The 14,023-nt window shown below is 41.9% G+C and overlaps 1 protein-coding gene across 3 annotated transcripts in view; it reads left to right on the forward strand.

Moving 5' to 3' along the window:
• The window catches only part of LOC138628846 (pro-neuregulin-2, membrane-bound isoform-like), a 54,207-nt gene extending 43,943 nt beyond the window's left edge, over positions 1-10,264 (forward strand). For all 3 annotated transcript variants that reach the window (XM_069712145.1, XM_069712144.1, XM_069712146.1), the window contains 5 exons: positions 623-752; positions 1,783-1,910; positions 2,974-3,189; positions 5,009-5,192; positions 6,675-10,264. In XM_069712145.1, the coding sequence (XP_069568246.1) occupies positions 623-752; positions 1,783-1,910; positions 2,974-3,189; positions 5,009-5,192; positions 6,675-7,151 (1,135 nt within the window). In that variant the 3' untranslated portion in view covers positions 7,152-10,264. The remainder of the gene's footprint in view (positions 1-622; positions 753-1,782; positions 1,911-2,973; positions 3,190-5,008; positions 5,193-6,674) is intronic.
• The last annotated feature ends 3,759 nt before the right edge of the window (positions 10,265-14,023 follow it).

The raw sequence follows: 14,023 nt of genomic DNA on the forward strand, positions 1-14,023 counted from the left end.
AGTTTGTGTGATGATTGATGGGGTAAAAAAAATCTGAAAAAGTTCGTTGTGTCTTTGCTTTTTTGGGAAATATTTCAGGCTTTGGAAACGTGTTATTTAAATGAAAAGATCTGGGAAGTTTAGGGGAGGAATCACTCTCAGCCAAGTAGCAAAAAAATAAACATTTAAGCACAAATACCTTAAAACTGAATTTAGTAAAATACTTGAGTGTTGTTCTTCATTGTGTTCTGTAATTTTGACTGTACAGCCATTTGCTATTCTATTGGCTAAATGCTAATTCTTTCCTTGATTGGTTGTTTAGTCACAACAAGTCGATCACTTATTAATTGATCCCAACATCTCTTTGCTTATAACTCTGATCCAGAACACTGTGCAGTGAATAAAACAGAACAACAGGTGTTAAATTTGTAGGTGGATAAAAGCAGGAGAGACATTGTTGTAGTGCTTTGATAATATTGCCATGACCATAAAATTATCATGTGATGAGTGAAGTGCCAACAAGAAAGTAATGAAAGGAGCACGATAGAAAGATTTTTAAATAGTAATGGCAGTGAGTAGAAAAGGATACACGTTTACCGGTTTATCCTGATCACTTATTGTTTCTTCATTACCACCCCTCCAGGAAGCAGAGGAAGAAGATGCACAGTCACCTACACCAAAACCAGAATCAGTGTGTGGAGCCGCCAAACCTCATGATGGCCAACGGGCCAAACCACCCGGTGCCCGGTCCTGAGGAGATCCCCATGGTTGACGTGAGTCCAAACAGTAGGAACACAGCGGAGACAGGTAGAGGTGATCCTCGGGTCGGAGCTCACTCACTGACTCTGAAAAGAAAGTCATGTCACGGTCAGGTGGAAGAAGGCTGCCACAACAGTCACAGCAGAGAGACTGAAGAGCTGCTCTCGACGCAGGAATAAATAAGTATTTGAAAATAAATAAGTACATAAATACAGTCAGTCAATGGCAAGAGGGTTCGATTTTACAATATTTAACTTGTTAAGTGTAAAGTTGGTGCTGAGTGGTTGCCAAACTGTACCACAGCATCTGTGATTTTATTTTATTTTTCTGCTGAGCAATTCAATACAATAGCAATTAATTTATAAGCATCTATGAGCTAGCAATCAGATATAATAAATAAATAAATAAAGTCACACTTTTGTCATCTCTATCAAAGTATCTTCTAAAATAAGCCAGACATATCAGTGCTTATAATTAAATATAACCATCCTATAAATAGGATGTTGGTGTCAAACTGTTCAGAATACCCTCAGATATTCATTAATACTAAAGTAGGAACAGAAGAAGAAAAGACCGTAGAGCTCGATGTCAGCTTCATCTGCGAAAACTACGCAGGAAGTTCACAGAACCTCAGCGGCTTCCTGAATTTATTTAAGTTTGGGACTTAGATTTAACTCCACCAAGGAAGTTACTCTGGCCTTCAGACCAGACTTCCAAAATGTGTGTTCATAAAACTGATCTACTGACATCACAGGGAAATATGGTGACACATAATTGACAGATGTTAAATGGAGGTTAGAAAACACAGACTGTTTTGTTGGAGATATAATAGGGATGAGTCAGCACAATGCAAGCAGTGAAAACATATAAAAGCACAGTTAAAACAGATACATACAGAAACATTTTATAGTGCCAGTTTATATTTATGTGTATTTTATATATGTGCACTATCTGGTAGTTGTATTTTTGCATTCATGTTTGTGTTATTTTGGAAATAAGACCACAGTAAAAGTAATAAAACATTTTTATGTGGTTTTTTTTCAGTACATCTCAAAGAGCGTCCCTACGACAGAGTGCGTGATCAGCCATGGAGCTGAGGGTGCAGGCAACTATGCAGGCAGTCGAATGTCGACTCGCTCCCACCACTCTACCACTGCCTCACATGCTTCCAGGTAGAGCAAACTCACTCGTGAAAATCAGGATGTACACGTAATGCAAACATAAGAGGTCCTTCTGTTTCTTTATTGCAGAATATAGTGTAGCACATGATTCCACAAGTATTACGATAACATTATCTCAGTCAAGGGGAGGCAAAGTGTGGAATCACAGAGATTCACATTGAAAAGTCACCACAGTGGCAGATTTGTCGATCATTTCATGAAATTGAACATTTTAAAGATGTGTTATGAAACTTCACCACCAGAGGGCAGAGCAAAAAATATGTTTTTGCAAAGCTGAGCTTTAACTGTAGTCACAGTCACAGGAAACTCTTCGTGGCAATTGCCTTGTCATGACTACTATTTCGTTGTAAAACCTGATACATGCCAACTCCCATCAATCCGACTATCTGTACATTTAACACCAAACCTGCGTCAAACCTCACAGACAGGATTCAGCCAGGCCATAGCCAGCTACAGCAGGAGCTGAGCCCTGTTGAGTTTTAATAGCTAAACTCATCCAACTTGAAAGCCTTTTTAACATACACAGAGCAACATGACCCTCCTACTCCAATACTGTTTTTCACAGTTAAACAGGTGGCTGTTGAACATCAATGGCATCTGTAGCACAAACAGCTCTGCCTCATAATAGAACAATTTGATTCCCAAATCAGTCCAAATCTGACATTTTCTCATTATATGTCATTTTTAGTACCTCAACCTGGAGTGTTTACTAACATCAAGTACGATCTGATACCAGTGTTTTTTTTCCCACAAATTTAAAATCTGTTTGGTCATCATGTGAAACTCACTGGAATAATTTTTTGATGTAAGGTAACATGAGGCCATGGGTTCGGCTTCGGCTTTGGTAAATAGATCAACAAACGCATCATTACAGATCCAGCATACTGAATCAAAATGATCCCTTGATGGTGCTTTAAGTCTCTTTGTTTGACTAATACACGTTAACCTTTTTTTTTATGGTTTATTCTTGCTCAACATTCATTCCCTCTCAGTATCCTCCTGCCTCCTCGGTGCTGTTGTAACCTTTTAAACTTATGAACACCCACGCCTGCAGACACGAGGAGCAGACGTGGAGCATGGAGCGGACAGAGAGTATGAACTCAGACTGCCAGTCAGGTGGGCTCTCCAGCTCTGTGGGAACCAGTAAGTGCAGCAGCCCGGCGTGCATGGCGAGGAGGGCCGCCCACTGGGGCTGCACGGACGTGTCCGGACCGGGGATGCAGTACGGGGACTCCTACGACTCTCTAAGAGACTCACCTCACAGTGACAGGTAGTGAAAGTGGCAGCGGTGATGGTGGCTTGGGATGGAGGGGGTGGGGGGGGATTATTGACTCTAAAACACTTTTGCTTTGTGGTTTCTGTCACGACAGACTGCTTTACTCTCTAGAGACCCCAAGTGGCAGTTAATTGGTAGGATTTTTTTCAATGTGTGAACAAGTACATCACCAACATAAAGTTCATGATGATGTCAAATCAGAGCTGACCTGGTAGTGAAGGTTGTGAAATAATTCAAAACAAAGTCAAAACAAAAAGCTCACTGATTTTTGATGATGTTTTGCATAAAAAAAAAAATATATATATATATATATATATATATACAGTATATATATTTTTATTATTTTTCTGTGAAGATCAGTTTTTATGAGTCATTTAGTTTTGACTGTTGTTAAGTGTTTGCCTACATGTGCCAGAATGCCCTCTGACTAATCCCACTAGGCAGACTTGACATACTTTAATTTGGCTACGACTATATTAATGTGCGCTACAGAAATACAGATATTGGACATGAATATAATTTTTGAAAACCATAAATAACTTTATAAGTGACTTGGTAAAAGCAAAATTTCAGAAAATCAGAGAAATTATTTTAGGCCATCTAGGTCATCTGATTTCTATCTTCCTAATTTGCCAGTTTGCCTTTATGAACTAAAGTAAAGCTTTAATGGAGACGATTTTAATGCTGCAATTCACAATAACCATAAATCAGAATCTGGGATGTGCGTGTGAAACTGCTGCGCAAAACTGTGCATTCAAAACTATGTTGAATTTAGTGAGGTGCAGCAGTCGTACACTTCTTGTAGCTGTGATGATAAATGTACCGTAATGTTTAGTTTTTTTATATAATCCTCTGATTGATTGAATGGGTAGTGAGATGGTAAGGTGGAGCGGTGGTTCAGCGTTTAACACGGCCACTTCATGACAGAAAGGTCCTGCATGTGAACCGGAGCCAGTGAATGTGAGCTGGTGTTTCTGTTTGGAGTTTACAAGTTTCCTCCCACGTTCAGGTCAGGTGGGCTGGATACACGTGTGATTATGGATGTTTCTTTATGTGTGGTATTTTACGTTCCAGATAACTCAGGGCTCAAAGACTTCTCACCTCCTGCTTCAAAATTTGTGATAGAAGTTGTGCTGTGACAGGGAACCTCAATACGGCAAAGATTATAAATTATAATAGTAAATGACAGAACGTATCTGAAACATCAACATAAATGGTGATTAGTAGGATATTGTCTGTAATGCTCTGGTTAGAATAATATGTGCAGCAGCTTTGTATGTGTGTGGTTTTAAACTTCCTCGATAATGTCAATATTTTATATAAATCATATGTGCAAAATGTTCATGTCCTCCCTGCCAGAGGAAGAAGAGTTTTTCGCAGTCAGCCATGTTGTTTGTTTACATCTGGTGTCTTGAGTCATGGAACAAGTCGAGCTCAGAATCTGGATTTTCTAACTTTCTGACTTCTTGCTTGAAATGAATGCAACATTATTCTTGTAGTGCTCCTCTTGCCCAGTGCATCCTGGGTCGGCTCCAGCCCCCTCCAGCACTGAAGGGTACAAGTAGGTTAAAAAAACGATGGAAGGGACACACTGACAGAATGGTTGATACTGATCAGCTACTGCTACATAATGTGCACTTACATCAGAGAAGAACATCCCATCGCCCGATTTTCTACCCGACTGATTAATTTCATAACCTCATCTAAACTCCTCTCTATTTGAGGTCACTGTCAATCAAACTACTGAACATTAGTCCTGAACTTAAATACTTAGTGTCTAATAGACTTGTGGCCAAATGTCTTTTCCGTCCAGGTATGTGTCTGCGCTGACCACGCCGGCTCGCCTGTCTCCAGTGGAGTTCCACTACCCCCTGCTGCCACCCCAGGTGCCCACCTTCCAGATCACCTCGCCTAACACAAGCCACGCCCTGTCCCTCCCCCCCGCTGCTGCCGCCTACCACAGAGAAGACGACCAGCCGCTGCTACGATGCCCTGATGTACGTATAGTGCACACATACCAATGCAGGGGGGTGGTGATAACAGACTTGGCTGGTGATATTGTTTTTTTATTTTTTTTATTGTCAACAAATCCAGTGAAAACAGGAAAACCAGCATTGTGTCATCGTGATGTTTTTGCGACTTCCCTACCTGGTCCAAGCCTATTAATTCTTAAAGAACACACAAATCCATTAAAATGGGTCATGAATATTTCCATTTCTTTTTTAAAGACTTAAAGACATTTACTAAAATAACTAGGAACGGTAGTTTTTACTTCACAGAGGAGTAATTAGTATATTTGCCAGGGACTATTTTCAGCTGCACGTGGTCTGGTTAATTATAGGCTGTGTTCCAAATGAAGTACTTCCCTTAGTGCACTCACATTTAGTACACTTACAAGTTAGCACGCTTACTTGGATTTCGACAGGGTAGTGATGGCTCAAACCGCACACTTCTGTTCTCATCTGATGGCCTCTACTCAACAGCCGTATAGTGGTGTTCTACAAAACCTGCAGCTTCCTTAGCTAACGCAATTTGAAAATACTTTACAATGGTCGTCTGTCCCTTTTACCTACGTGGCCATAATGGTGACTGTTTAGTGTGGAAAGTATCACTTCACACATCATTTTTGGACGGGTTTGAGTGCATGATCCGGCTATTAGTGGTGCATGTTTTCATACCTATCAGTGTGAACGCACTTACGCACTCAAATTATGAATGTTAGTATGTAACTACGCCATTTGGAACACAGTTATAAAAAATAAAACATGTCAGCTACTGGACACATCAGTAAGGATCACAGATGTGATCTTAATAGTTTGCAAACATCTGTGAAGTTTTATGACACAGAGGAATACTCCACTGAATAAGTCAGTAATTGTTGGTAAGATTAACTTACTGTTGGTTTGTTTGCTTTAAGAAAAATATACCATGTAAAATATCCCTTTAACCTAAAGTCCCTTGCTATGTTCCAAATGACGTACTTGTACACTGACACTCACTATTTTGAGTGCATCAGTGCGTTCACACTGTTAAATACAAGTACCAGGATGACGCACTGAAAACGGTCCAAAAAAGAAGTGTGAAACGTTGGACACTTTCCACCCTAAATGGTCGCTATCTTGATTACATAGAGGAAGGGGCGGGGCCACCGACGCCAAGAATTTTCAAATGAAAGTGTCTGAGGAAGCTGTCGCTGTTCCTGAACACCACACGAAAGTGTTTCTTTTTCACTGCTGCTGCTGGACAGAAGAATCAATGTGTTTATTAAGCGCGTTAAACAGAGGGCACAAAGTCACGCTAATTTCTGGGTAAAATAAGGTTGAAGTCATTTACAGTCAGTGCAGAACAGCAGTGTGCAATTTGAAACGAATTCCCGCACTACACAAGTATGTAAGAGTATTTGTTAGTGTACTAAGGGAAATACAGTTCAACATGATGAAGTGGATTCTAACCAATCTTCCCCTCTGTTTCTGTTTTAGGATGGTAGTTTATACAGGCAGCCCCGGCGTCCCCGGCGACCCTACCTGACGGAGAGCACAGGAAGTCTACCGTCCAGTCCCTACCGTCTCGCTGACGACGAGGCCTATGAGACAACGCAGGAGTACGCCTCTTCACGGGAACCCATCCGGAGCCGGCGCCGCCCACGACGCAACCGTCTCAACGGACACATCTCCCAGCGTTCAGTGGGCCTACGGGACTACAGCTCACAGAGCTTCAGCCAGTCGGAGGAGGAGGAAGAGGAGGAGGAAGAAGAGGATGCTCATGGGGAGAGCACACCTTTCCTTAGTATGCAGAACATGAACATGGACCCGCCCCTAACCGTCCCGGGTTTCCGTACGTCGTCTGGCGTGGACACACGGACTCACCGCGGGCTGAGTCGGCCGGGGACACGCAGCAACGGGCAGAGCCGCGGCTCCCAGTCGCAGCGCTCCAAGGCTGACAACATGCCCCTTTAAGAGTTAACCCCCTCCGACGCCCACCCATACACCCCCGCCACCTCCCACCCCCTCCACCTCACACACTCCCCTTCCTCCTGCACACAACCAGTGGACTAGAGACCTGCACCTAGGAGAAATATTTTTATTTTGTATAACAGACAGATATTCTAAACAAATGAAATATTTATTTTCATTTCAGCAAAAATTGTCTACTAGCTAACAGCAAAGACTTTTTTTATAATGGGGGGGATATTTATATGTAAAGTTTTTTGATTTACAGCATTATGAGAGATGAAAAAATAAGAGAATTACGTGCCAATTTTTTCACAAGTTAGATAAATAGAATAATATTGTGGTGCCTTTTGCTGTATGCTGAAGTCGGAGGTCCCATTGAGTTTTTGTAGCCTTTCTTATAAAGACTCCTCGTTTTTATAGAGACCAACCCTCTTCCTTCCTTTTGCTTTGTTTTTTTTCTCTGATTTGGGATCTTCCTCTTTTTGAACTGTGATCTGATTATGTCATCATGCAATATTGATTCCTCCTGTGTAAAAGGTGTCTGTTTACATGAGTATGATCCACGCGAAGCGCTTGTTTCACAGGGACATTCAGTCACTGACGCAACCGGATGTGTAGGGTAGTTTTCTGGGATGAACACACATCGGTCATTTACGTCCTCGTTCGCTGCCTGTCAGTCATTTGTTGTTATTTCTGTGAAAATAAGAGTGTTAGGGAGTTGTTGAGGGAAAGTGACTCCAGATTCCTGTGTAGGTGTTCAGGGTGCTGCAAGGACATTGGTGGTGGTTGCAGTGTGTGTGTGTGTGTGTGTGTGTGTGTGTGTGTGTGTGTGTGTGTGTGTGTGTGTGTGTGTGTGTGTGTGTGTGTGTGTGTGTGTGTGTGTGTGTGTGTGTGTGTGTGTGTGTGTGTGTGTGTGTGTGTCTCTGTAAGTGAGTGCATGCCTGTACACGGTCTGTAAGCCTCATGAAGCCTCTTTTGGTTGACACCTCTGTTCACCTGTGTGGTCTCGTTTGACTGACATGTTCCTCTCACCAATCCTCACGCTGCCAGAAGCTCCATTGCACTGTAAGAACCTCCCTCCGTGAGCAGTCATTGGCCAGGGAGCTGCCGATCCAAACCGAACCTAACCAATCCAGTTGTAATCCAGCCTGACTCTGGCCTCCCGCGGACTGCCTAGCCCGCCCGTTTCCTATGCCAGCAGCTTAGAGCCGCACTGTGTCTCAGGACTTCCCCATCACATCACAGCCAAAAGACTCAAAGCAGAGAGAGCACGTCATCTCAGTCACAGTTCAGTCCGCAGGCCAGATCCACATCCCCTCACTCTCCTTCTTTTCCATCCATCAGGCTTGTTGTGTTTAAGGGAGCGTCTGGTGAAACATTTTTGAATCAGAAGGGAGATTCAGTTGCTTTTTTTTTCTTATTCTAAATATACGTGTGTTAGTGAGCATGTGTGTAGCTGTGTGTGACTCACAATGATGATGATGATGGTGAAAAAATGAAGTTGTGCAGAGACCACATCTGTTTGCTCTGATGCAGGGGCGTACCCAGAGGTTCTGCCTCACCCCCACTCCCCACCCTGAGAGGAGGATATCACTCTGGGTTTCCCCTTTTCTTTTCTTTTCTTTTCTTTTCTTTTCTTTTCTTTTCTTTTCTTTTCTTTTCTTTTCTTTTCTTTTCTTTTCTTTTCTTTTCTTTTCTTTTCTTTTCTTTTCTTTTCTTTTCTTTTCTTTTCTTTTCTTTTCTTTTCTTTTCTTTTCTTTCCTTTTCTTTTCTTTTCTTTTTTACAAATACTGGAAACTCTACAGACCTTCCCAAAGGCTGCGGGCGCCTACAATCCTCACCATGTTTCTAGCAATGACCCTGCTCTGAAGGAAAAAGTCACTTGCAGGTCGCTGCGTGCGGGTTCACACTGCTGGAGAGCGAGTTTTCTGAGTCCAATTCTACGTCTTTTTCTTTAGCTCACAGCCAAATGGTGGTATAAGATAATCCTGATTACTGCATCCTTGATTTGCATTCCTATACCTTGATTGATTGAACTTGTTTTGCTTGGTCATAATTGACTGAATGATCTGTTGTGTGTCTGTCTCTGTCTGCCCCACGTCACCCCCTCACCTTCATGTCTTCCTCGCCCTCTAACTGACCTTCAGAAGCAACTAGCAGATGAATTTAAGCCCCATCTCCAGACGAGTACACCGAACAGCACGCTAACAGTGGGGTGCTCATGTCAGAAACTCTTCCACGTCAGATATACTGTGCATCAGGTTTAGAGACCCTTTCAAGCTCACTGAGGAAAATGGTACTGTGTCAGATTAGAGTTCATTTCCAGTAAGTAGAGTTGTTTTTGTTTCTTTTCTTTTCCCACAGGCGATGCATGGATCACAGATATAGAGAGTATCTTTAAAATGGCGACAAAACTCCCCCTTAGATTCAGGGGAATCATACTAGAAGTATATAAAAATATTATTTGGGTACAAGGCCCAAAGGTCTGGCTAGTTTTGTCATACACTGTAATCAATCTGGGATTTGCAATGTGGAAATACTGCAAGTGAGGATAGTGTGCTTCTAGAGCTAGTTGAATTGTTAACAGCCCCACCCTCCTTCTCCTCAACCTGCACTTCCCACCTGCTTTTTACATACACACATATGTTTAACACATACATACCAACGTCACACATAACAAAGCACACACAGACACACAAACTCTCATATGACACACACACGCACAGCCCTTCCATGTTTGTTTGTCAAAGCAGTTTGCCTTTGTCTTTTTTACCTAACAGCTCCCTCTCTCCCCCGTCCCCTCCCCCCGTCTCCTCCTCTCCCTCCCCTCCGCTCCGCTCCTCTCACCCGCAAATCCCCTGCATGTCCTAGTGGTACTGGTAGTTGGGTGCATGGAAAAAGCAGCAAGCAAATCGTTTTTCCACTCGGTGAAAAAAAATAAAAAATAAAAATGTGTCTTCATTTTAACATTCAGCAATAAATCCCCTTCTCTTCATGTCCATCATTCTTGGAATATGCTAGAAGATTTTTTGCAAGTTTTATCAAAAACATACTACTTGTAAAAGAAGAAAAACCTAAAACCACCCCTTCATATGGAAAATAAAACTTTATTCCTACCATTTTGAAACAGTCCTGTCATCTTTGTATTAAAAAAAAAAGTTATTTGTTGCTTTTTTTTCCCCCGCCACATACATTTTATTTATTATTATCGCTTTTATTTGGAAAGAAGTCAGAATTTGGAGGAGCAGCAAACAAGGATGGGTGAGTCAGATTTACAAACAGGAACACTAGATGGCAACATTTACTCACATCTTAGTTTGAAAGTAAAGTGTTGGAAAAAGTACTCAAGAGGCTTGGTTCAAAATCAAACACATCGGACATTTATTCTTGCAAGAAGGAGCAACTACATGCCTCTAGCAGGGCTCTCACATCCCCCCAGCACGGCTCTACATCAGGGCTTTCCAGCAGTCCTTCCAGCAGGGCTCGCCCCAGCCGGGCTCTACCTAGCCTGGTTTCCCCCAGCAGTCCTCTTCTCTGCCGTCCTCGTCTTCCGTTCTCCCCAGTCCTCTTCCTTAGGGCAGCTTTTATACAGTTGACAAACAGTTGACAGTCACCCCCATTCCCTTTGTATCTGCTTTCGTATGGTAATACTGAGTTGGTTGTAGGTCACAAGATAAGGACACAGGGGAGTCCTCAATTAGATGTGGAAAGAATCACTTGCAAATAAGACAGAAAACAAAGGTGGTGGTGCAGTGGTTAGCACTGTCACCTCACAGCAAAAAGGTTCCGGGTTCGAATCCGGTCCTGGGCCTTTCTGTGCGGAGTTTGCATGTTCTCCCTGTGCTTGCGTGGGTTCTCTCCGGGTTCTCCAGCTTCCTCCCATCATCCAAAAACATGCACCTCAGGTCAGGTTACCTGGCACCGCGCTAGTGGCAGCCTGCTGCAGCAGCTCCCCCCTGAGAGCCCCCCTGCTGTAGTGAAGAAATTTCCCCTCGGGGATTAATAAAGTGTATCAAATCAAATCAAAACTTTTCGGAGCCTGCTTGACAAAGAGACTTTCCGGAGCCACAATGCAAACAAGAGGAAGGGACAAATCCTTTTTTTCCATCATATCCCTCCTGTTTATACAAAGTATAAACATAAAAAAGGAAAAAAACAAAAAAATCATGAGGAAAATCATATTAATCACAATTGTTGTTGTTGCATAAGGGGATGGTGTTTCAGTCATCGCTCTCAGGCCGCAGGGTCCTATCCTCCTGAATGGATGCCATGTGATGCTGTCCAGAGCCATTTTAGCTGTACTGTCCATCCACAGATATACCAAAATAAGCTCACCAGAAACTAAATCACCTGGGTGTTGTTAGTTTCTTCACTGGTTTGAGACAAGCACCCCTATTGGTATCACCTCCCTTTGTAGCCAGACTTCACCACAGGCCGGCTTACTTAATCTGGTATGTCTGTGCGATGTGGTTCAGGCAAAGGTCTCATCCTTCTGCAATGGCTCAGGTGTATTCAGGCCCATTCAGCAATCTGCACCTATATGTTGATTACACACCATGACAAGGCACTTTTCTAGACCATGACACACTGACTCATGCCGTGAGGCTTCACAACACTTTCAGAAAAAAAATTTTTTAGTAGTTTGTAAAGCCATATGTTGCAAATGCTTAGTTTATTATAGATACCATCCCTCCTGTTGAGACATGGTTTATCCCATGGCTCAAAAGGGCCGCATATCTATATAAACTTTTTTGGGAGTATCAGCTTGCCTTCTACATGCAAGTTCTGTTAGTTTTCCCTTGAATCAGTGTTTCTTTTCCCATTTCTTCAAATATTGTATGTTATCCGCGCCTTTTGAGTGCATGCGTTTTACGTCTCCCACCAGAGGTATCTCTTCGATCTTATTACAGCATGTCTCCATTTTTTTCTATCTGTGAGCCAACCAGTTTGTATGGAGTTCACCCGAGCAACTGGTCGGTACCGTTAGGCTTCGGCCCGCCTTTACACTGTAGGACACTCACGGTATCTATTATTTATTCTTATAGTTCCCTGTATGGCTGAATACCATTCAGATTTGCCACTTTCAATTCAATTCAGTTTTATTTATATAGCGCCAAATCACAACACAGGTTATTTCATGGCACTTAACACATTAAAGTCCTTACAGCAGAACTTTACAATATTATACAGAGAAACCCAACAATTCAACAATTCCCTATTTCAAGGTCCTGCTATGGTGTATATGGCTTATTGTCTTGGATCATTGGGCCACTTTAATCTGTTGAAGTGACAGAGCTGTTGTATTAACATTATTACCAACACTTTGCCTGCTGTGGCAAGTCAAAATGTCTGCTCTTACATTTTTTTGGTTTGAAGGAGTTATTTTAAACAAGGTAGACATTTTATGGATACCTAACCAAGTCCCACAGCCAATGCAACATCATCAATGCCTCTGAAGAGATTATTTTTATTCGTCCCAAACAGACCTTTTGCCGAAAAGGAGCAAAGGATTTAGATGCATCAGTCATTTGATCAAAAAGACCAGTGATTTCTACAGTTAGGTTTTTCAAACCTAAATGTGATTCAGATTCATGATGGCCTGTAAAACTGTGGTATTTTGGTTGCTCACACAATTACACATTTCCGGTATCAATTATAATCCCAAACAAACAAAACAAAAAATAATTATAATTAATGCACGTAATATATACTTCTGTGTTACACATGTCTAGCTGCTTTGTGTGGGTGTGAGAGAGAGGGAGAGAGAGAAAGAGAGAGAGAGAGTGTAACAATAACAAACCCTCCAAAATGTGGATTAAATTTCCCACTTTGTGACAAATGAGCAAAAGACAGTAAATAAATCTAGAGTTCAGATTATTTTGTCAGTTACCAATATTTCAAATTCCCATATTCACCTCTTACTGTATTTAGTGATTAGTCAGTGTTTCCTTGTAAGCAGAAGTGTTCCAGCACAAAAGTTTCACAATGCCAAAGATGCCAGCCATTTCAAATATGAGTCCCTCTTCACAATTCCTGTTTGGCCTGATGAGTGCATAGCTTTGTGGTGATGAGGGTCTGCAATCATGTCACTGAGTTCAGGAGATAGCTGCTCATCAGCCTGATCTGCTGATAATGCAGTTTCTGGGTTTGAAAGATGCAGATATTTCACAGCTGCTCAACCTGTTCTGTCCATGTTTCCTACAAATGTATGGAGGTTGACATTTCTGTTGACATTTCAGAGTGAATACTCTGTTAATCCACACAATGGAGTGAGTAACAGGAAACACATAAATCAGAAAACTCCTCAGATTGCAGTAGCTGCTATTTCATTTTTTTGGTATAAGGATACACAGATTGTTGGTACATGTCTCATAATGTGAAGGTTAACCACAGAGAGAGTGCAGTATCTGCATCTTTTTAGGTATTGTGTTGGTTTTGGGGTAAAATAATCAAAGCAAAAAGACCTTAAATTAAAACATTACTACCTTTCTGGCTTTTTTACAGTTTTATGTCCAGCCTTCTGTTTCTTAATCTCTAGCACCTTCCAGGGGAACAGTATTGATATCAACCGTTTAACATATGACAGAATACGTGTTTTATATTTGTATTTTTTGTCTCAAATATACTGTTATGTTGCCTGCTGTTCGTGGCTGATTGCACCTTTAAGCATCACACATGAAGTTGGCCTTTCTGTTTGCTCTGTCAGTGGGTGTAGCCTAGTGCACCCATCTGAGCATCATTGTTCTGTACCTTCACTGTCAACAGGCCAGAGGGGATTATGCAAATGAGGAAAACCTTCTCTTTACTCTCCACTTGACTGACTGTCTGGCTCATAGACTTAGTTCTTGTTAGATCTTCTATTCTGGCTGCTTTAC

Source organism: Brachyistius frenatus, unplaced genomic scaffold (assembly GCF_029030835.1).
Source record: "Brachyistius frenatus isolate BFR_SWC_R1_liver_20210118 unplaced genomic scaffold, ASM2903083v1 Contig_107, whole genome shotgun sequence".
Lineage (NCBI taxonomy): Eukaryota > Metazoa > Chordata > Actinopteri > Embiotocidae > Brachyistius > Brachyistius frenatus.